The sequence below is a fragment of the Ursus arctos genome, unplaced genomic scaffold, assembly GCF_023065955.2.
Source record: "Ursus arctos isolate Adak ecotype North America unplaced genomic scaffold, UrsArc2.0 scaffold_3, whole genome shotgun sequence".
Lineage (NCBI taxonomy): Eukaryota > Metazoa > Chordata > Mammalia > Carnivora > Ursidae > Ursus > Ursus arctos.
This window is the reverse complement of record NW_026622985.1, coordinates 47,987,704-48,014,251: the sequence shown is the minus strand read 5'-3', so window position 1 is coordinate 48,014,251 and position 26,548 is coordinate 47,987,704. Positions and strand designations below refer to the sequence as shown.

At 36.4% G+C, this 26,548-nt stretch overlaps 1 protein-coding gene and 2 pseudogenes across 1 annotated transcript in view; all 3 read right to left on the bottom strand.

The window, feature by feature from the left end:
* HDAC9 (histone deacetylase 9) overlaps positions 1-26,548 on the bottom strand; it is a 906,012-nt gene that overhangs the window by 291,107 nt on the left and 588,357 nt on the right. The window contains exon 13 of the mRNA XM_044386989.3: positions 6,728-6,908. Within this exon, the coding sequence (XP_044242924.1) occupies positions 6,728-6,908 (181 nt within the window). The remainder of the gene's footprint in view (positions 1-6,727; positions 6,909-26,548) is intronic.
* On the bottom strand, positions 508-3,305 carry LOC113265654 (26S proteasome regulatory subunit 4-like; annotated as a pseudogene).
* Positions 21,140-26,548, bottom strand: part of LOC113265648 (BTB/POZ domain-containing protein KCTD5-like) — a 34,325-nt pseudogene continuing 28,916 nt past the window's right edge.

Below are 26,548 nucleotides of genomic sequence, written 5' to 3'. Positions count from 1 at the left end.
CTTAATCATTACATGTAATTAGGTTATTATCTAGCCACAGACACCATTCTTGTCTTCAGGTTTATACCCAGTCTCATATCACACTGTTAGGTTGAGTCTACTTCGGTCTAGGGGTTAAGCTGAGTCTAGAATCTTTAACCCTAGAACTCCTAATCCTGATTCCTAGTTCTTAACACTCAACTTCATATTGCTTTTCTGGGAAATGCCTGACGTTTTACACCTTCTCAAGGTATCTGCTCAACAACGTTTATTAAATATCTCGCAGGGCCAAAGGACAGAAATTTAGCATGATACATATAGATAGCATGATATCTTTCCTGAAAGATGTAAACGTAATAAACAGTCACTGAATGTTCATTATGATTCGGGTGCCAGCAATTTTTGTTTCTTTTTTTTAAGAAAGAGCACACTTAATTGGGGAGAAAACATTTCATGTGACCAACAAATGAAGGCACCCCAGTGGGCATCCTGCACATCACACTCAAAAAGGAACACAGGCGTGGTCTACTAGAGATAGAGCCTCTCAGGGGTGACTCCTTGTTTTTTATAAAGAACATTTTCTTTAGATTTTTTAAAGTCTTCATTTATTACTTTCATTCTATGTTCTCTCAAGGCCATCAGACCAGTTTCTATAGAGATTGCCTTGATGTTAACACCAGACAGGTCACCTTTAGCCATGATCAAGTCATCCAGGGTTACATCATCAGCCAGTGTCATCCTACTTGTGTGGATCTGAAAGATACACTTCAAAGTCTTTTCATTGGGCAGGAGGAACTCGATCTTTCTGTCAATGCAGACTGGTGTGATAAGTGCTGGATCCAAAGTTTCTATTTGGTTTGTGGCCATGATAACTTTCATGTCACCCCTTGAATCACATCCATACAACTGGTTCAACAGTTCCAACACTCTTAGTTGAATTCCTCTCTCATCATTGGAATTTGAGTCATACCTTTTTGTTCCAATGGCATCAATTTCATCAATAAACATGATGGATGGTGCATGTTCTTCAGCAACTGGAAACAATTCCCTAATGGGTACCTAGGTATCACCTAGGTACTCCTGAGTAAGTTCAGAGCCAACCACTTTCAAGAAAGTGGCTGAGGTTTGGTTTGCTACTGCTTTGGCTAATAAGGTTTTACTTGTGCCAGGTGGATCATAGAAAATGACCCCCTTTGGGGGATTTATACCCATCTCTTCATAATATTCAGGATGACTGAGAGGAAGCTCCACAGTTTCCTGAATTTCCTGGATTTCGTTGACCAATCCCCCAATATCAGCATAGGTTTCCTGAGGGGCCTTTCTACCTTCATCACTGTGATCAAAGGATCCCTGTCAAACTGTGAGGACCCCAATGATGGCATGTTCCTAGTGGTTGAGTATGACTGCGGTACACTTAAATTAATAGTGTAATTATTAATTGTGAAACTTGATCTTTCCAGCAAACAAATGAAATATCCAAAAGTGAATGTTTAAAATTTGTTAAACTATGTCTCTAAGTAGATAAAAAGAATTTTTTTTTAAGATTTTATTTATTTATTTGACACAGAGACAGCCAGTGAGAGAGACAGCCAGTGAGAGAGAGACAAGCAGGCGGAGTGGGAGAGGAAGAAGCAGGCTCCCAGTGGAGGAACCTGATGTGGAGCTCGATCCCAGAACATCGGGATCACGCCCTGAGCCTAAGGCAGACGCTTAATGACTGAGCCACCCAGGCGCCCCGATAAAAAGAATTTCTAAGACACATAATTTTTTATGTAAATCTTATCACAGTATCAGACAGCTAACAAGGAAATGGACAGAAGGCATCCCACCTTAGGCCTTCCAACTAATACTATATGAGATAGTCTGTTGAAACCTAGGAATTGGACTAGTATTGCCATTCAACAACATAGCCAAAGAGGAGATTCAACCAGCATGTAAGTTGGAAAAAAGTGAAGTCAAACAGAATTCACTACATTTGCTGGCAAATATCCGGAAAGATTTCTCTACGTTCAAGAATGAGTGAGCAAAAACAAACAAACAAACAAACAAAAACAAACACAAACAAGCAAAACTCAGGGACTATGAGAATGTGATACAGAAACTGTGAAGGGAACATCATTCCTATTAGTTAGATCATTGAATATGATTTACTATAGGAACCAAAATAAAATAAGTGTGTGTCCAAGTATGTGTGAAGGTAATAGAATGACAGTGTGAGGCATAAAAAAGCCAAAAAAAAAATATATACATAAATATGTATGTTATTTATATATACTTATAAATATATATGCTATGATATATGTTATGATATTTAATATATGTGATCAAGTTCAATTAATCGCCTAAATAAACAAGATAGCTATTTTTACCATCTTCAGTGAGATTTAGATGGGCAATTTTTCAAAAACTTTTTCAGAAGAAATTTTAAGCATATATATTGAAGATGGTAATTTCAAAGCTGATTATCTTCCCAAAAGAAATTAATCTCTCCATTCTGATAGAGGTGGTAAAAGAAGTTGCTCTGAGAGGTCTTAAAATACACACACACACATGCAAACACACAGACACACAATTACACACACACACATATACTGACAAATACACACATGCACACAAATATGAAAACAAACATACATATAACTTTTCTTTATTCTGTTAAAGAGAGCCACATAGGAAGAGGAAAACATACTGAAAATAAATCCATATTTTACTTATGGTTACCTCTGAGTGATAGAATAATGGGTGATTCTCCTATAAAGTTTCCTAGATTTATCAAATTGCCTTCAATAAACATGTATTATTTTTCTCTGGTTAATAAAAATATGCTACCCCAAAATTTCACTTTATCAATGATTTTGTGTAATTTTAGGTAATTCATGTCTTTTTACTTTCATTTCATTGAGTTGTTCATTTGTTTGTTGATTTACTCATTTATTACACAGTAAATATATACACTAAGCACTTCCCAGGGGCTAGCCATGTACCTAAGTACTGGGGATAGAGAAAACAGAAAAACATGGTCTCTTTCCTCATGGAAAGCCCACTGGAACACAATGCCTGAAATAAATAATTACAACATTTGAGGAAAAATCCAGTTTGTTATGAGGGATCAGAATAGATTTAATTTGGACTTAGCTGACCAAGCAAGGCTTCCCAAAGAAAATAACATATAAACAAAAACATGAAGGATTAATTGGAGTTAGCCTGACTGGAGAAAACATCTTCCATAGGAAGGAAGGAAGAAAGGGAGGAAGGAAAGGAGGAAGGGAGGCAGGCCAGTGTTGCTATTCTCATACTGAAATTTTCAAATGCATTTCACTTTCCATCATGCCGTTTTACCCACTAAACATCAATTTAAAAATTCTTTTAACTAAATTATTTTTAATGGCTTCCACAATGTTGGTTTAGTTTGAGTACTATGATCTTATTCACACTAGACACTGACTAAAAAGATAGTATTACAAAGAAAGAATTTCTCACAGATTATGTAGAACAGCCTAGCGCTGGAAGATAGAAGATCTTAAATTGTACTGGGTGATAGGAAAGATAAAGCCAATCAAATTCATTTGCCTTTTTTGTTTGTTTGTTTCAGTGAATCCCATTTGATATAACTATGTTATATACTGTCAATGCCCTGTTCTGAGTCATGGCCAAGCCTCATCTCTGTTAGGAAGAGTTGAGCAGAAAAGATGGTTATGGTAAAGAAAACAAAATACACTGCCCTTTCCTTAATCACCAGAAGTCACATAACAATATGCCTTGGCTTTAAACAGAACAAAAACTCCACCTCTTAAATTGAATATCATAAAAAATAAGTATTATTACTCATTACAGTATAACATAAAATCGCTTTAAAAGAATATGTGGCAACCTGGCTGCACAATACAGTCTTCATTGTCACTAGCAGCATCATGATCATATGCTCTTCGTTACCAGGCATTCTGTAGGGCCACCAGGTAGTGGCTACATATTAGCCCATTTCTTGGTCCATTCAAGTCCTCACAGGAAACAGACTGAAGACTTCATCTTTCAACAACTGACTGAATTCAGAAAACATTTTCCCCTGGGAACACTGATTTGTTCTTTTCAAAAAGGGGGTGCTGTGGCTGCTCTATCTGGCTGCTGAGAATCCACATGGAATGTGCGAGTTTGAAAAGGTGTGCCTTGAAAAGTATGTGAGTTAACTACTAAATAACTTTTTAAGTTATGGCAAAAAGTACAGCTCTTACAGGACAAGTGTAAGCAAATCACCTTTACAATGTATTTGTTTTCTCCTCCTCACTTTTTAATGGAACAACTATTGAGTGGGTGAGATCGTATAACTTTCTTTGAGAAAAAAACCTAAATATTTCCAAGGAACATACCTGACTGTCACTTTTGATTTTTTAAAAGGACCTACAATAAATAGATGTTAAAAAATCAAAAGAAAGGAATTTAATGCTTAAAGATACTTCTTTTCAAACATACTACAAATGAAAGTCTTAATAGTTCACCTCTGAAATCAAGACATTAGAAACCCTAAAATCCTGTGCATTTTTTTTTAAAGAGAGAGAACAATCACACATATGTGCATGAGCAGGGGAGGGGGCAGAGGGAGAGGGAGAGAGAGAATCTTAAGCAGATTCCATGAGCCTGAGGGGGAACTCGATCTCATAACCCTGAGATCATGACCAGAGCAGATATCAAGAGTCAGACAAATACACACACTTAACCAATGAGCCACCCAAGGGCCCCTAAAATCCTGTTTTTTAAAAAATATGTTTATTTAATCACTAGGCAAGAAATGTGCCCTATGAAGTGCATTATGTATGAAAATAATCTCAACTTCATTTCCCTACTTGTGTTTGGAATACAAACTCTGACAAATACTAGGATGCTGACATTATAAGAAAGAAACTAACAATTTGAAATGACCCAGTATTTGGTCTGAATGATTAGGTTGTTTGTCATGCTTATGTTAGTAGGGTTATAGTCTACTCTCTCACCTGGATTCTTCTAAGCCCTACCAACCCTGTCCATCTGGCAACACTGTTTTCCTAAACCTGTAGTATCATTCTAATATTCAAGGAATTTGCCTTATTCATATTGAAGGAACATCTAAAAGCAGAGGAAACCAAAGCACGTCAGGAAAGGGTCATCCCTCTTAACCAAGAAAAGAAACTCAACCAATAGGATCTCAATAGTAGACAGCAACATACATGGAACAGCATCATGAAACTTTTATAATTAAGTTCACTTTAAAATTAAGGAAATAATTTTGAGTGAGTGGAATTGCCATTATGACAGGATGATTATTGTTCTGTGTTCTCTGAAAGCTTATGGCTAAATAAAAAAAACTTTCAGGAAAAGGAACTTAGTAGAATGTAATTCTTGAACGCTACTGATCTGAATAGCTACCAAAAGTATTCCTCTACATCACATATCTGGTTTTGAGCAAACACTCTCTGAAGACGAAGGAGAGAACCAGGCATGGCTGATCCAAGCAGCTTCTGCTGACACTGGGCTGCAGTCCTGGGCTGTCTGGGATACCAGGGCAGGTCTGCTATGCTCTGAGAAATAGAGGGATCCAAGGCAGTGGCTAATGTGGTGCAAGAAATATATGCAAATATACCCAGCCTGTAACTCCTAGGATGGAACGCTGGCTTGTGGTGTAACACCTTATAAAAAAGTAGTTCCTTTGCATACTTATTTAAGTGTCTGTCAAAGTTAATAACTTGGCTATTCCGTTCATTGATTTTTAAATAAGATGATATCAGGCTTGGGAATGTGATTTTAGAAAAAGTGTTTTAACTTTTCCAAGCACAAAGGGTTGCATGAGGTCACCAAAGCCACAAAAACAAATTCTGAATCCTGAAAATTGATTCAAAAATAAATCAGATAACCTGTGAGAGCCTTTGAGAGAAGGTGCACATGAATACTCCCTTTGCTGCATCCAAGTTATGAGCCCCTTAGGCTATAATATCTTTCATCTGATCAGCCCCAAGTTTGAGAGCATGGATATCTTCTGGACCCCATTCTAGTGAAGACAGAAAGGAGTATTTATCCACATGGATATTTACAGCACAGTTCCTTTGGAGAGTGAATAGCACCCCTTTTTTGTGTATGTTCCAGATTCGACCTTCCTCTGGCCTTGGAATTATCTGGTTTGTTTTCCTCTGTAGCCAGGTTCTAAAATATCAAACACAGCTGTAGGCAAAGGAAGAGGTTGGTCAAATAGCCCACCCAAAGGTGCCATAATAAATAGAAATGGAACTAATGTATTCAGCATTAAACAAGGTTTGACTTGGCGCCACTGTCTCCCAGGAGTCATCTGTACAGCAGGTCAGAAGAAAACAATGAAACAAACAAAACAAGGTGAAAAACAAACTGGGAGAGAGGCACTGTTTAGAATCAAATGAAGCTGAACATCATAAATTTCCTAGTGGCCACGACTACTAGGAGGAAGAGACTGAAGAACACTGCTAAAGAATGTTGTAGGGATTTTGTTTCCAAAAGGGACCTATGCACCTGTTGATGTGTTTTCCAGGCCCTTGAATGATAACAATTTATGAGGCTATTAATACTAAGCCCAAGATTTATCAGATGTGCTGTTTGTCTTGTGGCCAATATAACCTCATAAAATTTGGGTTGCATTGGGTTAAAATAGAGCGTTCTGCTATTGGAGTTATTCAGAGCATTTAAATCGCTTAATCCTACAAGAACGGTGCATTTAGCCTGCCTATTAGGGAAAGTCTTTAGGGATTCCTACCAGTTGCAGAGCCAGGCTGGAGGGGGCAGTCCATTGCTGGATGAGGTAAAATGGAGGCAGCAGGGGAGGAATGCGTCCTGGAGACAAGACGATGTTTCTCTAATCCATCCATGCCAACCACAGCCAGCTGAGTTTGGTGCACTGAGAGCACACGTGTGTGCTGGGGCTCCAGGAAGGGCTGCTGCCAAGAAAAGAGCACAGTAGAAAGAAACATGAGACAAGCATTGAGGGAGACACTGAGAACGACGTGTAAACAAATTAAGTTCATCAGGTCAGAGACATAATAAACGGTGTGAAGGAAAAAGAAAAAAAAAATAGAGAAAGAGAGAGAAAAAACAAGATCTAGTCAATAAATTCATTCAACAGATGTTTTCACACTGACTGCCAGGGCCTGTCTGCCTGGCTAAGGAGGAGGTGATGGCAGGAGGGCTGTCAATTTGAACTGATTCAAAGAAACAGACCTTTAACCTCAAGAGGAACATCGACTTAGATTCATTTCCTATCTTGATAACAACGTCTGGAATATAGCTCTGGAATTTTTGCAACACAAAGTAGGAGAACAATTCAGCTGCTTTCAAATTGCCAATAAGACTCAATACCGAAAATTCTATCTTGAGTTTATTCCGTAATATTCGTAATAAAATTTATAGGAGCCTAAAAATTACCAATTAAATGGCTATGTTTTCATACCTTTCAGTTTTCATATTATCGTATAGAACAATGAATTTTTCATAGGTTGAATAGTATAATCTCAATACTATAAAAATGTTTAGATTTTTTAAAGAGCATTAAATATAATCTCAGTGATTTAACAATGTTAACATTCTTCATACTTATCAAATCAAAAAGCCAAAGTTTGGAAGTTCCTGAAAATTCATTTAGTCTATTCCTCCATTTCCAAAAAAGACAATCTCTAAAATATAGACAGGCAGCTAATTTACCTATCAATATTACACAGTGAATATCTTCCCTCTTCTTCAAAATCACAGAATTCATAACCTTCATGCTGCGTTTTATGCTTCTTTCCTTTTCCATATTCTGAACAAACATTGAAAATAGCTGAACAGTGATAAAAAGATGATTATCATATGCCACAGATAAAGAAACTAATTTTCCAAAAAATTAATAAAAGTATTTTTAAGAGTAATTTTCCCTAATTTTAAAATTTTACATGCCTTTCTGCTTTGATCTACCTGGCTAGCATTTACTCTTTCAAGACTTGAGCCAAACATCACTTCTCCTTAGTGAGGATTTGCCTTATCCTTCCTGCTACTAACCTAACCCAGCTGCTAGCACCCAACATATGCCATTATATGTGATACTTGTATTTCTGTCTAGCACAAGGCTTGTTACATCCTAAGTGTACAAATTACCCACTTATATTGCTAACAAATCTACATGCAACACAACTGTATTCAATGCATACTACATGGTTTTATGTCATTACAACTTCCTCTGTATATGAGTTTACGCTGCACATATATGGGTGAGTTATGATTATGAATAAATATTTAGTTATGGACCATAGGCTAAGACTACTCAATTTTCAGAAAATAATCATTTAAAATTAACTTTAAGATAAGTCACAGTTAATGTATATGTTGTTACTGCTGTTTTGTTCTAACTGAACCATCAATCAATTGGAAGACATTTGTCACATGCTCAGGCTTTGAACACTGGCTTTGATGATAAGGATGGGTTGGTCAGGATCTAGTTCTAGTTATAATAGTTTTAACACTTTGACAGGAGGCTAACTCTCCTGTTTTCTTGAGTGTCTCCATCTTCAATGCCGTGAGGATACAACAGTAACACTGACATGGTTCCTTCTCTCATGCAATTTATACTCAGAGGGAATACGAATTTATAATTATGACTTAGGGAATTTTCTATGAGGAAAAGGGGCTTTTCTGCACATGATCTAAAATGCATGGGTAAATATATACCTGAATGTCTGTAATCTCCAACCCTTCTATCTCTTCCTACTGTACTCTCTTTAACCCTCATCTAACCTAATGCAAAAGGCCCTTGATTGATTGCCCTATTTCTAAGACAATCCATCCTATTCCTTCTGCAAGAATTTTCTTCCAAAAGCCCCCTGTAAGCAAGAAGTTGACACAAAAGTCTCTGAAAGAAACCAAAGTTTAAAGAACTTCCCCAGCCTGACATCTGGACTCTCTTTGACCTAAGGCCAACCTGCATTCTCAACATTAAGTCTTCCATTCCTTTTCTAGGTTCTAGACAAATCTAGCTACTGTCTAACAAATATTGTCCCCAGGGCTACATTCTGATTATCACGAGTCCAGGGCACTATTGCCTTTTTTTGGGTATATATCTATCTATCTATCTATCTATCTATCTTAAAGAATATATATATGTATTAAAAATTACATTCTATGCTTACATTGGCACCCATTGGATTATTATATATTACTGTAACATTTTTTCTTTTGATCAAAAAATTAAAATTTAAAACATTCTGTGGGCCCCTTAAGCTATCATGTGTTCTAAGTACAGTGTCTACTGTGTCTATAGATACTATGGCCTTGATCATTTGTGTTCCACCAATCTATCTTTTCTGTATCATTCCTCTAGATGTGTCTATGAAGCTGCACATTCAGCAATTATACACATCCTCTAAGGAAAACCTGAAATTTTCCATAGAACCTTTGTAAACCCCTATATTAAATGCCTTCCCTTTCCATTACATTCCCATCACACTTTTTCTCTCTCCTTTTCCCTGCCATCTTCTTTTACATATTAGTTACTACATGCAATACCACTTACTGAGCTCATACTCTGTGCCAGACACTTTGCTGGTACGTTGAACCTTTTTTATGTTTATTGCCTAGTCAGAATATAGATACTAAATATTTCTAAGTATAATGCAATTATAAATATAATGAGTGCTGTATAAGATAAATGCAGAGTGCCATGAAAAAATGTAAAGAAAAATCTGATAATAAAGATTGAAGGAACTTCCATCTAAGAATGTGATGTTTAATTTGAGATGTGAAGGATAAGTTGAATTAACCAGGTAAAGAGTGGGGAAAGGCTCTAGATAAGTTGTATGCATGAGAGAAAAATTATCTTTCCATGTATAATGTTGAAAGCTTTTTGAACTGGGGACTGAATCTAACTCATCTGTATACTTATTTCCTGTTGCATTGTATATCTTTTTCTTAAACTTTCTTGAAGCTAAATAATTATTTGTGCATTAAAAATATGTAACATATTTGGAAGTTAAAGGCCAATAATAAAATAACCATGTTTTAGATGACTGGGGTTACTGAATGTTTTATCTCTTAATATATAAATCAATGCTGTAAGAGCTCCAGGTAAATAACACCACCGCCTTCCTTCTTTTTAAATAAAGCATATTTATTGCTTACTTGAGCTTCACAGGAACCCTCTGAGATAATGGAGTAATAGTTTGTTAAGTCATAAGCATGAAACAAATGCTACATCTAAACACAGAACTTCACAATCAGGTAGGCAGAATCCTACTTATCCAATCTCTAATATTAGGAATATGGCCATATAGGTAAGAGACAAATAACTTGTTCAGTAATAGTTATTTATATACCACATTAAGTGTCCACCCAATATCTATTGCAGATGCAGAAGAAAAGAGATCCCATGCTGGGTTGTAAAAACACAGAAGTGAATTAAGCATGGCTCCCGATCTTGTGGGTTGACACCCCATATTCAAGCACTTGATTCTAGTTGGTAAGTTCCAAAAGGATAAGAGCTTTGCCCATTGATTCATATATTTCCATGCAGTGTTTCACATATAGCAGGTGTTAATAAATATAGGCTGAGTAAATAAGTAGCAAGGAGAAACATCGTCCTCCTTAAGCTTTCACTATAAGGATAAGATAAAACAAGAAAGTATGTTATAAGCAATCATGACATGGAAAAACTGAGGAATGACAAGTGAAAAATAGAAGAAAATAGAGACCAGACAAAACAATTATCAAAGGACAATACCCTGAAATTATTTACTGTTGGAGCCAAGAGATAATGAAGGAAATGAACGATTTCAGGATTATTTTTCCTTTGTACTTTTATGAGGTTCCCAAACTTTCCATGTACCACCCATATTAACAGTTTAATTAAGAAAAATGGTAAATGTTTTTAAAAATAAACAGTTGAAACTTAGACATAAGAGCAGACATAGGTCAAATATTTTTGAACCTCTACTGAAAAGGACTAAAGAAGAGACAAAAGTTTATTCACTTTCAAAAGAGTTGACTACATCATACACTTTTACAAATGAAGTATGGCTTTTAACGTGTAGGGGGAATCTTGATGATCCAGTAAAAGACATATTATTATGCTGCATATTTGACATAAAAGTATCACAAAATGGTAAGCCACTTTTATTTCAGATGGATATTACTCCTCAGAAATAAAAAAACTTCCTCCTTGATGTTGAAAACTGAGGTAGTATTTTTCTGTTGTAACTGGAATGGACTGAAGGATTTCACTAAAGCTTTTATTTCTATTAACAATTTTAATGAGAGAGAATTTTGTCCATGGTTGTTTTCCTAGTTCTAAGTAAGTATAAAAGTACATGTTTCTCTGCTGCATTGTCAGGAAAACAAAATGTTGAAGAGGACAAAACCTGTTAATAAAAATTAGATGGACACCCAAGTTAAACTTTCATCTACTGAACCCCACTGAAAAATGCCCATTAAGTGAATAATACTCTCTCACTTCAATAAAGCATTTTTGATTAAAATCTCTTTTAAACATACTATATTGAGTCCATTTCTTTCTTTTCCTTCCTCCCTCCCTCCCTCTCTCTCTCTTTCTTTCAAGATTTTATTTATTTATTTGCCAGAGAGACAGAGAGCGCGCATAAGCAGGGGGAGTGGCAGGCAGAGGCAGAGGGAGAAGCAGGCTCCCCATTGAGCGGGGACTCGGGACTCCATCCCAAGATTCTGGGATCACGACCAGAGCTGAAGCAAATGCCCAACCAGCTGAGCCACCCAGGTGTCCCACTGAGTCCATTTCTTAAACATACATCAGTTTTTCTTTTTTCAGGTGATTTAATTGGGGATTTGGTTTTGATTGGTTACTTTATCAGATGGTCATTCCAGGAAATTCCTTCAGGTTACTGAGATGTGTAAGTCAACCTTTCGTTATATGAATGAAGTTAAGTCTAAGGCCACTATACTTGTACATCATCTGTCTCCCACCACTGATAAAAACTGTAAATTACTTTCACAGAGGAGTTATTACATACCTATTTTGTAAATTCTTCATTGATGCCTAACAAGGCATCAATGGTATTGAGGCACAGGCGTTTCTAAATCATGGGGCTAGGCATTCAAAGTTGGTAGGAAAGGTCTTGAAGTTCTCTGTATGACAAGCACAATGTTCTCCTTTAGTAAAATATTTATTTGGGGGTGGCTTGCTAATGGAGATTATGAGGTAATAAAGCCCCTAGGCAGAGGCAACTTCAAGGTTCTATTTTTTTGTAATAGCAGTGATTTTTGGTTATGTTTCTCTTTGGTTTGGTTTTGCTTTCTTGTCGCCATTGCTCAGGGACCTATCTTATGGCTTCTGTGTTTTCACTTTGTTTCGGATGGTTACATTTGCTTCCAGACATGTGGGTGGTTGCTAATTATGTGCTCTAATCAATATCATTATGCAATTTCAGCAAAGCAAATACAGAAATAAAAAGTTATAGTGTTTAATATTTGAAATAACCATTGAAATAATCAGAATTATTTTAATTAGTTTAATAAAAGATATGACCTAAAAGGAAAAAAAAAAGTTCATGGGAAAATAATTATTTAAAAAAGTTAAAATTCTATTTCCAAAGCCATTTCTTTAAAGAATATATGTTCCTTCTTTTTTGGCATTATGAGAAAATTTAATTTTCTTTTTGGTTCACAGTGTTTTGAACTTCAGAAGTCTTCTTTTCAGAAAATTAGAATTGTAGATAGCCCTAGAGCTTATCTTATAAAATGCCAAGGGCCGGTGGAAATTTACATCTTCTGAAGTTTTTTTATTACTCAGGATGGGTGTATAAGTACTGGTTAACTTTAGACTTTTAAAACTAAACATGCATGTTAATAATTTAAAAGTAGCTATTAAATAAATAAAAATTATGTGCATAACTTTAAAGTAAACAAAAATTTTTGAAAAAGAGAAAGGGGAACCCTCCTGCACTGCTGGTGGGAATGCAAACTGGTGCAGCCACTCTGGAAAACAGTATGGAGATTCCTCAAAAAGTTAAAAATAGAACTACCCCACAATCCAGCAATCGCACTACTAGATATTTGCCCAAAGAATACAAAAATACTAATTCACAAGGATACATGTACCCAATGTTTATAGCACCATTATCTACAGTAGCCAAACCATGGAAACAGCCCAAGTGTCCATCGACTAATGAATGGATAAAGTTGTGGTGTATATATATATACAACAGAACACTACTCAGCCATAAAAAATTAAAGTTTGTCATTTTTAACAACATGGATGAAACAATTATACTAAGCGAAATTAGAGAAAGACAAATACCATATGATTTCACTCATATGTGCAATTTAAGAAACAAAATAAATGAGTGAAGGGAAAAAAAGAGAGGGAAGCAAACCAAAAACCACACTCTTAACTAGAGAAAACAAACTGATGGTTATCAGAAGGAAGGTGGTGGGGGAATGCGTAAAATAGATGATAGGGATTAAGGAGTGCAGTGGTTGTGATGAGCACTAGGTGATGTATGGAAGTGTTGAAACACTATATTGTATACCTGAAACTAATATTACACCACTGTTAACTAACTGGAATTTAAGTGAAATTTAAAAAAAAGAAATGACAAGTTAAATTTATGAAAATACACCATATTGATTAAAAAAAAGCAAAATCAAGAAGCAATCAACCCAAAGTAAATGGAGAAAAAATGATGGAGAAAAAAATGAAGCACTGAAAATGCTGAACGACTGTAATTCACAAAAGGAGATGCTAGAAAAAAATCCCTACACATTACTAAACACAGTTGATGTGAAGGTACCCAATTTACCAGTTAAAAGATGGAAAGAGTCAAACTGAATTTAAAAGACAGGCTATATTCTTTCGCAGAGCAAGGTTAAATTAAAAGGTTCTATGAAGACATATAAAAAATACTAACAAAAAAAGAAAGAAAGAAGGAAGGGGAGGAGAAACCTTGTGCAGCCATGTTGAAAACAGACTTTAGGGGGAAAATATTAAAGAACACATAAGGGTACATATAAAATATGAAAGTTCAATTAACAACAACAAATTTAAACCTAGGAACATCAGCTCAAAATGTTAAGAGCATAAATTGGTAGAACTATAAAGAAAAAATGAAAAATTCACATCATGGAAGGAGGTCATGACAAACTTTCCACAAAATGACTTAGGTTACAGAAGACTTAAATAACACAATTCTCCAGCTTAGAGATATATTAAATATGCAACCAATAAAATATATTCTTTCAAGGACATAAGTTCACAATTGCAAAACTGACCCTACAATAAAGCAAATGTCAACAAGCTTTTAAAAATTAATATTTATAATGGAATTTTTTCAGCCTTAAAAACAAACTATGACATGTGCAACAACATGGATGAACTTTAAAGGCATTATGCTAAGTGAAATAAACCAGTCACAAAAGACAAATACTATGTGATTCCACTTACATGACCTACAGAGTAACTAAATTCATCAAGACAGGATGGTGGTTACCAGGGGCTGAGAAAAGGGGGAAACAGCTATCATGCAAAGGGTAGAGTTCAAATTTGCAAAGATGAAAAAGTTCTGGAGAGAGATAGTAGTGATGGGTGCACAACAAGTGAATACACTTAATGTCATTGAACTATACACTTAAAAATTATTAAATGGTAAAATTTTTTTGTTATATATATTTTACTGGGAAAAAAGAATATCACAGATCATGTACACTGACCACAATGTAGTCAGAGATGTAAAGTGAGATGAAAAGATACACTACACTCTGTGATAGAAAGAATTAATATCATAAAGATAGCAATTCTTCCCAAATTAATTCTGGAATGTTTCAGCTGATTCTAAATTTTGTATAGGAGATCAAAGGCAGAGAATAGCCATGTGAACTTTGAACATAGAGAATAAGTTCAGGAGATAGGCCCGACCAGGTAACTATACATACTAAAAGCTAAGTCATTTAACACAATAGAGTATTAATAGATTATTGAATAGAGTATAATAGATTAGAATAGAATAGAGAGCCCAGAAGGAGACCTATGACTATACAGAAACTCCATATATAGGGGTGCCTAGGTGGCACAGGGGTTAAGCGTCTGCCTTCGGCTCAGGGCGTGATCCCGGCGTTATGGGATCAGGCCCCACATCAGGCTCCTCCACTATGAGACTGCTTCTTCCTCTCCCACTCCCCCTGCTTGTGTTCCCTCTCTCGCTGGCTGTCTCTATCTCAGTCAAATAAATAAATAAAATCTTTAAAAAAAAAAAAAAAAAGAAACTCCATATATAACAAAGATGACCTACAGAGCAGCAGTTAAACAAGGAATGTCAATACATGATGCTGGGAAAACTGATGATCCATAATAGGAACAATGAATTTAGATACCTGTCTAATACTACATGCAAAAAACAACTGAAAGGTGTAGAGAATATCATTCTAAAGTTGGGGAAGGAAAGGAATTCAAATACTTTTATATAACATCAGCCAGTAAAATACAAGCCACCGTGGAAAAGAGAAGAGACTAAACAGGTTGGAATGTACCGTGAGCATCCACTAGGCCCCAAAACTGGGGCCTACTGGCCCTTCACTGGGGCCTAAAAACTGGGGCTGGGAGAGGAGGGCCCAGGGTCCTTCTTCATCCCAAGCACTGCTTTTTTTTTTTTTTTAATTTTATTTATTTATTTGACAGAGAGAGAGACAGCCAGCGAGAGAGGGAACACAAGCAGGGGGAGTGGGAGAGGAAGAAGCAGGCTACCAGCAGAGGAGCCTGTCAAGCACTGCTTTGAACAGACCCAAGCACACAAAGCAGGCATCACTTTAGGTTCTGACACAAGTTCATAACAACTCAAGGCCGTGTGCTAATCATACCTGGGCCTGGGTCAAGAACACTCAGCCCAGAAGAGAAGACAAGGTAAACTGGGGGTAAAGTATTTGCAAATATTTATTGCATAAAGCAATTTTTAATCTCTGCATTACATACATAACTCCTTAAAATAAATGGGGACAGAAAAATGGATAATAAGTATGAACATGGAATTCAAAGATGAAACATTTCAATAAGCCAACAAATACATGAATAGAAACAACTTCAGTGATAATTATAAAAATGCAAATTAAAACCAAGAGGGGATACCATTTTATACTCATCAGATTGATCCAAAATTTGAAGTCTGACAATGCCAAGCATTAGTGAAAATAAAGAACAAGAGAAACCCACAGACTGCTTGTAGAAGGACAAACTGTTACAACCACTTCAATGAACAATCCACTAATATTTAGTAAAAGTGAAAAATCCACTAAAATTTAGACAAACTGTTACAACCACTTCAACGAACAATCCACTAATATTTAGTAAAAATAGAAAAGTGAAAACGAACAATAAATCCAGAGTAAAAATGGTGACTGAAAAAACAAGCAAAAGAATGCATATCAAGTTAATTATTTAAGTTTAAAAATGTGCAAGTAAATAACATATGCTGTTTAAATATGTATATGAATGTAGTAAAACGATAAAGAAAGACATGGGAAAAAAGAAAGCAAATTCAGAGGAATAGAAAGGGGATGAAATAGGAGTGAGATATACAGGTAACCTCAATTGTATATTGTATTTATTATGTTGTATAACAATATTATAATATTATATATGTATAATGTGACATACTATATAATGTATATTATACATGGCATTTCTTAGGCTGGATGTTGTGTTCATTTTTATAAGCTTTATTACTTTTTCTGTATATAAATACATCTAAAATAAACTTTAAAAGTTTAATAAGTTGGCAGATATAAAACACAAATATTATTGCAACATACAATGGTTTTATTGAAAGGGCTAAGTTTTATATGGAGGAAATAAAGATTCATTGGAAAATACAAAGAATGAGTGAAAGAGAAAAAAGAAAAAGTATATGAGGAAAAATAACAAAAATAGTATAAAATGTTTTTATTAAGTTTAAGTACGTTAATTTAGGGGCGCCTGGGTGGCTAAGTTGGTTGGGTAGCCGACTTGATTTCTCCTCAGGTCATGATCTCAGGGTACTGAGATACAGCCCCATATCAGGCTCTGTGCTTGGCGGAGAGTCCACTTGAGATTCTCTCCCTTTCCCTCCCTGCTTGCTCTCTCTTTCTAAAATAAATAAATCTTCAAAAAAAGTACGCTAATTTACTTTGAGATCAATATATACTCATAAAATATACATTAATTTGTACCAACTTTCACTGATAAATGAATACAATAACAAGTATAAGTATATTTTGTCTATAGAATTTCAACATACTATAAATGAGAGCAGAAGTATGTAAATTGGGATCTTAAAATGAGGATTTGGGACAGAAGAGAAAACAAATTTAAGTGTGCAAATTTTAGGAAAAATCTAAAAAGATAAAGACAATTAACAGCAATTACTTCTAAACACTGACACTATGAGAGCTTTGTTGATCGCTATTTTCTTATTTTGACTTACTTTATTTTCAAAATTGCCCAATAAGCCTACATTTTAATTTTATTTTAGAGGTTATTTTGAAATGTTTTACTTTATTGTAATATCAATATTTTAATTGGTTAAATATGCTAAGGTGGTGTGCATGTGTGTATTTAAAGGAAACAAGAACTGACATTAACTCACACTTGGACAATGAGGGACTATTAGATACAAGCCACCTATGAACAGAAACCCCCACTGCACTGTTATCATACCAGTCCCAAACTTAGAGCCTGGAACAGAACAGGAGCTCACTTAATTTTGAGTTTGAAGAATGTATATATTACATCATAGAAATATGGACTCTTCCCAAAAGAGAGAGAGAAAGAAACTAAAAAACAAGACTTAACTATAGAGAACTGATGGTTACCAGATGGGAGGTGGGTGGAGAGATGGATGAAATAGGTGACAGGGATTAAAGAGTACACTTATGATAAGCACTGAGTAATGCAAAGAATTGCTGGATCACTATATTGTATTTCTGAAACTAACAATACGTTAACTATACCGCGATTAAAATTTAAAAATTATTTTCTAAAAAGTAAATAAAATGATAAAGTAGGAGAAAAATTATGTAACTCCTTTTAGATTTGAGGGAAAAATCTGACTCTATTTAACTGAGCTGGTAAATCTATATCATTTTTAAATGTAAGTTAAATTTCTTGGTTTTTCTTCTTCACAGTGAAAAAATTCTTTGGTAAACCCATCAACAACTCTAGATCACTAAGATATCCTCTTATTTTGTTTTGATTCACCAGTGTATTAGAATAATTACTTTATCCTATTAAAGTCATAGTTAGAATAGGGTAATTTAACTGAAGTTTCAGAGAAAGTCTACAGTACTGGAGATGTTATTGGGTATGTACAAGTAATTGTACATTTGTACAATTGATGTACAATTTTACATCAATATTACCTTAGGACCTTAAAGTAAGGGTGAGACACTGGTTGATGATACTTGGCTGAAGAGTGTTATAAAGTGAGGAATAGAGCCCAAATATGGTACCTGTGAGCTGTGGTCTCCAAAGTGAGGAGTACACACCAATCTGGTGGGATACAAAAGAAAATAGTAGAGCTTCTGCTGATATTTAGCTTTTAAATGAAAATACGAAAATCAAATAAACTATACTAATATTTGATACATGAGTAGACACTAGCATTTACACCCAATCCCTGCGTCAAGGGTCACACAGCACAAACTCTCTGTAAGATATGCTAACGTAGGAAGAGAAGTCTAATTTCATACCTTAATATACCGCTACAGTAATCAAAACAGTATGGTCCTGGCATAAGGATAGACATATATAAATCAATGGAATTGAATTGAGGATCCAGAAATAAACCTTTTCCTTTGGCCAACTGATTTTCACCAAGGGTACCAAGACAGTTCAATGAAGAAAGAATAGTCTTTCAACAAATGGAGCTGGTTCAGCTGCATATCCACATGCAAAAGAATGAAACCGAACTTCTTTTCTCATACCACACACAAAAATAACTGCAAAGGGATTGCAGAACCAAATATAAGAGCTACAATCATAAAATTCTTTTAAGAAATATAGGAGTAAATCTTCTTAGATATAAGACCAAAAGAAAAAGTGACCCCGAAAGTAGATAAATTAAGATATAATTAGAGGTAAAAGCTTTTCTTTCAGGACACCACCAAGTAAATAATCTACAAATCAAAGAAAAAGTTTGCAAACCATATACCTGATAAGAGATTTGTACCCAGCATATATAAAGAATTCTTATGCCTCAATAACAAAAAAATAACGCAATGCAAAAATTAAGTAAATTTTCTGAATAAACATTTCTCTAAAACACATCTACAAATGGCCAATAAACACATGAAAAGATGCTCAACATCATAAGCTATCAGGGATTTGCAAATCAAAACCACAATGAGAAATAACTTCACAACAACATCGGTTTATAATCAAAAAGATACATAACAGCAAGCGCTGGTGAGAATGTGGAGAAACTGGAACTTTCATACACTTGATGAGAAGGTAATACAACGTAGCCACTTTGGAAAAGAGTTTGGCAGTTACTCAAAAAGTTAAACAATGAGCTAACGCATGACCTAGCAATTTCAACAATATGTATATATCAAAAAGAAATAAAAATATGTCTCACAAAAATTTAAACATGAATGTTCACAACAGCACTATTCATAATAATGTAGAAACCATGGTGTATCTATGCTGTGGAATACTATCTAGCCATACAAAAGTAAGTTTTTTGTTGTTCTTTCACAAATACACAACTTATTTGCTATTTTCAGGGGAAATTTAGGCATCAAACTCCAAGCTGATAAAACACGAATACCTAAAACTGTATAAATATCCCCTCAAAATAAATTTTAGTAAATTAAATCTTAATATCTTTAAATTTAAGAACCACGAGCCTGTCTATTAAGTCAGGGTCATAAATTAAACAACACTAAATAACCAAAACACCACATAAGGCATAGCCCAAGGCCACCAAGAGGCCTCCCTCCTCCAGGGGCTCTGCTGGGAAGATGGGTCATCTGGTGGCTAAAGAAGGTTGTGATAAACTGTTGAAGCCAAACATTTAACAATATACAATAGATTTTACATAATGGAGCTAAGTCCTACATTTCTGGAGAACTTGGTTAATCAGATTATCCACGAAGGAAAAGAAAACAGAGCAAAGGCAGAAGTCTCAGAAGCATTTGAAACTAGAGGTGTCAGAGCCTCTGACCTACCTGTTAGCAGCCCGGGAGGTCAAATGAGCACAACTACCCTGGGAAGCTGCAGGTCAAGAAGCAAAGAGCTGCTCCTGCTGAGCCAGGTCCCCTTGACTCTGAGAGTCCCTACCACCCTCTGAGAAAGGTCTGCTCTCAAAGTATGTGAACAGAAGGTTTTAAAGGAATCCTAGTAGCTCCAATGCCATGTTCCATGGGCAGAGCCATGCACGTTGTGTATGAAGTCTCAAACATCCCAAAAAGTATCAGGAAGAATTGCATAGTTACACAAAGAAAAGAGTAAGTGCCAGAAAGAGACACCTGTGATGTACTGTAGACATCCAATTTCATTGTGACCTGTCATTTCAGCTCCAAAAGTCAAGTGGTCAGGTCTCCCACGCAGAACTCCATCCCACACGAGGCAAAGGCACCAGCTCCTCCACAAGTCCCTGAGACAGATGAGGCAAAACTTCTACTTCCCTTTAAAATGATTAAATAAATCAATGCAAAATGTAGCAGCACTTCGAGGCATTTCTAAAAGGTAAAAACACTGGATAGGTTATCCATACTGGGAGAGTAGATACAAAAATCTCTGGCCTGAGAAATACAAATCAGAAGCCTTGACTGCTGTTCCAAGCCAGGGTCAGGCAGGAGGAACCGGGCTCCCAGGATGGCCTAGGCCTCAACGCAGAGGCCCAGGAGACTGTGAAAACACGTAAGCTGCTTGTGTCTTCAGCCGCCCACGGAGGCTAAAAAAGGCCAAGCGATTGCTCCTGGTAGGCAGAGCTGTCTCCCTGGTACGCGAACAGGTAACGAACGCGAACAGGGCCACACAGAGAGGCAAGCATCATCACACACTGTTTATGGAGCACTCAAAGCGCTGCCCTTTAAGGATCTTCCAGCTGGGTCGGAAGCGTCCCCGCGCAGGCCTGTGCCGCACTTGGAAAACTCCAGCAGAGGACCCCCCCCACCCGGATACCCACTAGGCCTGGATGCCTCCTCTGTGTGGGGACGCGCGGCCTCGCACAGCTGGTCCTGTCTCTCAGCACCCACCTCAGATGCAGAAACAATTCACAACCAGATTTCTAGAGAAATTGTCAAAAACAGGTTTCTTTTCACAGCCAAACTTCTCTGGCATGGCAGTTGCATCTTGGGAAAAGGTAAAATGTTTCTTCGGCGGCCAACACTGTGTTCCTCATATCCTTGAACCCTGTCCTTGCAAAATCTTGGCTTTTTCACCGGATTCACTGGTCATGCCCTAAGGGGAGTTATGCGGCTCCATGGAAACCAGAGATGCACGTGGCCTGGTCTTCACTCCCGCAGCTGTAGGAAGAGCCACTGCTGACCAGCAGCTCCAACTTCCGGCCCTCAAACGCCATTAATACCACCTGGGCGAGCTCCTCCTCCCGGCGCTGAAGCACGTGGTACACGGCACCTGTGATGTTCTGGTCTCATTCTCTAATTTTATCCTTCCAAGTTTTATTTCTGAGGAAAGAGAAAAGTTCCCTTCCTCCAACACTCCTTTCTCTGTCCAGTTCAGCACAGGCACCAAGTAGGTGGAGTCGCTACATCCTTGTCCAAGTCCAGGCCGGATGAGCCTGGCACAAACCGTACACTAAAGATTTCCGGTAGCACAGCATCTGCTAGGTGGTGAGGAAATAGGTTCCGCCTTCCTGGCGCTGGACGTCCTGGTACCGGCGCCCGGGACACGGAGCCCAGCTCTGCAGCAACAGCTCAGCCCCCCCCCCCCCCCCCACAGTGCCACCCCCAGGCGCACTCTCCAGGCGGTCTGCAGCCTGCGCCTGCGCGCGATGCTAGCACACAGTCCTTCGTCAAGATCTCCGCAAGCCACACCACAGCGCCACAGAGAACACCTTGCGGCCACGGGATGAAATGCCTCCAGGTGGTCAAAGGTACAAATTTTCAGGGCGCCGGCTTGGGTGGCTCAGTAGTGAAGGGTCAGACTTAATTTCCGCTCAGGTCATGATCACAGGGTCAAGATGGAGCCCAGCCTCAGCTCCACCTGCTCAAAGCAGGGATTCCGCTTGAGATTTTCTCTGCTTCTCCCTCTGCCCTAACCCCCTTTCTAAAAAATAAATGTCTTAAAGAAAAAAAAAAGGTACAAACTTTGTTATAAATAAGTCCTGGAAATGTAATGTACAGCATGGCGACTATAGTTAATAATACTGTATTATATATTCAAAAGAAAAAGTAATGAAGCGATGATGCATGCTACAGCATGGATGAATCATTGAGAAAATTGCACTAAGTGAAAGGGGACAGTCACAAAAGACCATGTTTTGTACAATTCCATTTACATAAAATGTCCAGAATAGACAAGTTTTCTTCTATGGAGACAGAAAGTAGATTCATAGTTCCCTAGATTAGAGGTGGTGCAGTGAGGAATTACCACTGATGGGCACAGAGTTTCTTTTGAGTGTGAGGAAAATGTTCAAACATTGTGTTGTTATACAGCTGTGTGAATATATTAAAAACCATTGAATTGTACACTGAAGTGACTCAATAAAGTTGTCAGAAATAACACTTTTTTCATCATAAGGCAAAAGGTTTCTATCCCACTAATTCCCAAGATAAAATTTGTTTACAAATAATCTTTATTTCATTTTTATCTCACCTTTCTTAATTTCTCCTTTTGTGCATATTCTGTTAACATATATAATACACTGTTACAGTGGTACGCTGATATATTTTGGAAAGATATATTTTTACATCTGTTTATATATCTATATAATGATTATATACATAAGTACCTGCTAAAATATTTGTATTACTTGTGATGAAAAAAAAAAAAAACCAAAACAAAACCGTAGACCATAAGAGTTGGAGAGTAAAGTTCTCCTTTTTAAAGTAAAACTTTGATAAGAGAGGATACCTTCAACAAATACATAAGACTGTTTATTATTTCCCTTTCTCCCATAGCAATGGGCAGTATTTCTGAATTCTAGTGTGCAAGAGTGGCACCCAGTCCACAAGAAGCTGGAATAACAAGTTTGTGCTCAACAACAACAGAAAGCACTCACTATTTCTATACTAACCTTCCAGTTCCTAGTGGTGGCCCCTTGTAGCAGAGGTCAGGCTCCAGGTAGATAAATTATTGCTCCCACGTACTCACTGGTTGCTTCCAGTGAGGTCAGGTCAGTCTCACTCCCTTCTTCTCAGGTTCTTCTCATTCCAAACAAGAGTCTTTGCTTAGCATATTTTTCATGCCATCAAACAATATACAAAAAGGCACAAAGGAAAAGTAAAATTTTATATGTCAAATATTATCCTCATTTTCAAATCATGAGGAATCTATAAACAACAGTATGTCTCACAAGGCAGAGCTGTTGGTAGCTGAACACTACAAAGTTTTCAGGTAAAGCATCACCAGCAGAATCGGAGGGAATTGTTTTAAAGTGTAACCACCATTTATACACATGTGCAATGTGCGTGCATATGGTGTGTAGTTAAAACATGATTCTGGATGGAGGCTTAGAGGTTTATTTTAATACTATAAAACTGAACCTATTTGACAACACTGTTTCTCAATTAGGTGGAATGTTGGTAAAAGTTACTATGTATATGCAGAGTACGTAAATTGCTTCCGATGCATTTATAGACATCCTCAGATATAAGAGTTCCAGGAGAAAATACATTACTAATTGTGTTGCACTTTGCATTTATATCTGTGGTTCCTTTAGAAATGTTTAAGACCCAGGCACTTTGCAGTGCTCTTGGAAAATGACCGTTTTAAATCAGTGGGGATTTTACTCCACTACAGAATACAAAAGAAACCACATTTGAATTTTGAAATTAAATAAGTAGCTAGTCCATAATGAGTAATTTCTTTCACAATAAAAAGTAAAGAAAACAAGTTATATTTTTGTTCCTTTATTTGCTTTTTAGCTTCTACATTTTTACAATTGCCTGTAGAAAAAAAATTTCAAGAGAATAGATTGAAATTATTTTAATTACATAACAGCCCTGAGGAAGACGAAATTGTGCAATGGCCTAGACTAGCACCCTCTGTCTGGTTGATGGCCAATGAACAGTGCAGCATGAACAATAGAGCGCTGGTCTAGAAATAATAGCCTGAAGATAAAGAGAGAAAAATAGGGGTTTCTTTTGACTATGATGAATCTTTTGAGCATTTCCTTTATTCCTCCCCTTTGATAATTAGAGTCCAGATATAAAACAAATCATAATGAGAGGGATGACAAGCAATATAAATCATTGCTATTTAAGACACATGAATTAGATGGATTTATCTTGAATAAATGTTCTTAGCCTGGGTTCTCTGGACGAATTCTAGTGGATATAAAACCCCTGAAATTGTGCATAAAGTTGTGTAAGTATGTGCATCTGTGAATCTTCTGGAGACACAGTCTGCAGCTTTCATCAAAGATGTTCTTAATTTTAAAAAATGTTATGAATCATAGCTCTAAAAAAATGCCTTAATAATATCCCACTAATTACAACTTTTAGGTTTCTCTATTAATAAACCAGTTTTATGTCCTGAGTGGATTTTTTTTTAAACCTATGTGTTTAAACATGTAACAAGGTGGGTCAAGTAAGTTGGATGAGAACTCCCACAGAATCAGTCATTTAAGTTTTATACCTTCACCTCTCAGCCTAAGAAAACATCTTACCAAACTCAACATTAGGAGAACTACCATATTTCACTACCAGTCTCCAGATCCAATTACATGTGTGCAGATTACCAAATATCAAGTTCTAGAGAATGTGTGATTTTATGTCCATTTCACCCTGTCTCCCAAACCATGTGTGCGTCAAAGGCAAGATACTCCAGTTTTCTTTTGTCACCAAACTAGAAGTCAATTATTGATAGCTCTCTGCTAAAATGTTTGGCTAACAAAAAAAGGAAGAGAAAGAATATTGTTTAACCTGTATTCCTTCTGGCATTTAACCACAAGCATCCTCTTAAAACAGAAAACTTTCCTCTTAAAATAGACAAGTGTTTGAGAAGGCACACAGCTCAACCTGTAGCATGTAAGAAAACATCTTAAATAAATACTTGTCTCCATAAGTCGGAGTTGAATGTTGCTGTTTCCTCCACAACCAGACCTTTAACAATAATCCTAGAATACATTTGCTAAGATAAACGTAATGTAATACACCTCAAAATACTTTAATTTTTGAAAGGAATGCCTTTGTAAATATTTCCTCAAACCTAAAATATAAATATCACAAAAAAAGACATTGTAATTTGAACAATTATTTCTTGACTTTGGTGGAGTTTAATGAATTAATTAATCTGTCCACTCATTCACTATATTAAGAGTCTATTAGATGTTGGGCATCATGTTAGAAACCAGAAGATACAATGATGAACAAAACAGATACAGTCATTCCCCTGTGGAGTTTATAGTCTGGTGAGGGGGACAAATATTCATCAGTTCTGCACAGAGAAATATAGAGGAGCAACAGAGGTAAGGGTATATGAAAGTCAAGAAAAACCTCTCTGAGGAAGGGATATTTAAACCAAAAGATGAAGAATGAGAAGGATTTAAGTTGACAGAGAGGAAGAAGAATGTTCCATGTGGAGGGAATAGCATGTTTAGAGTGGGTCTGGTGGTAGGGCACCTGGTAAGTACCATGGAACAGGTGCAGGTCAGCATGCATATTTATAATGAGAGGAGGGTGCAGGAGCATGTAGAATGAGACTGCACAGGATTTGCGTCCTATCTAAAGAGGCTGAATCTTAATCCTAAAAGCAATGGCAATTCAATGAATAGTTTTAAGCTCCCAAGAATTTGGGCCTGGGGATTGGATGTTTAGTAGGGTTGATAAAAACAGGTTCATATTTTGAAATGATCATTCCAGCAGAATAACTCATATTTTATGTAGGGCAGATAACTTAATATTCATGCACCTTCCTAAGCAAACTAAATAAAGTTATTAAAAAGAGTAAAAACTCCTAGGTTTGTACTCCAACCCTATCATTTTACAAATGTAACAATTAGAGGAAATTTACATAACCTCTCAGAGCATCTTTATAAAATGAAATAATGTGTATCTGATGAGTATATTTTTAAACTAAAATTGATTCTCTATTAGCAAAATAACAGGCTGTTGTTGGGTCCATCTCTACCTTATCTCTGGTCTCATGACTGATGTCACAGTCTCAAGGTTGTTCAATAATGTTTGCCCACTTTAGCAACCATCAAATATGATGCTTCTCAGATTCCATGTTTGTTTAAGTCCTTTGCCAGAATTCCACACGTTTATTTTTCTTACATATATTTTAAATGTTTTACTGAGATTTTATATTAATAAGCTCCTTATATTAAAGCCCTGCCTAGTTATCAGGATAACAAGACAAAGCTTTGTATATCTATTGTGATGTCTCTTTTCCTTTATCTATTGGTTTCTAAAATATTCCTGGTCTTAACCG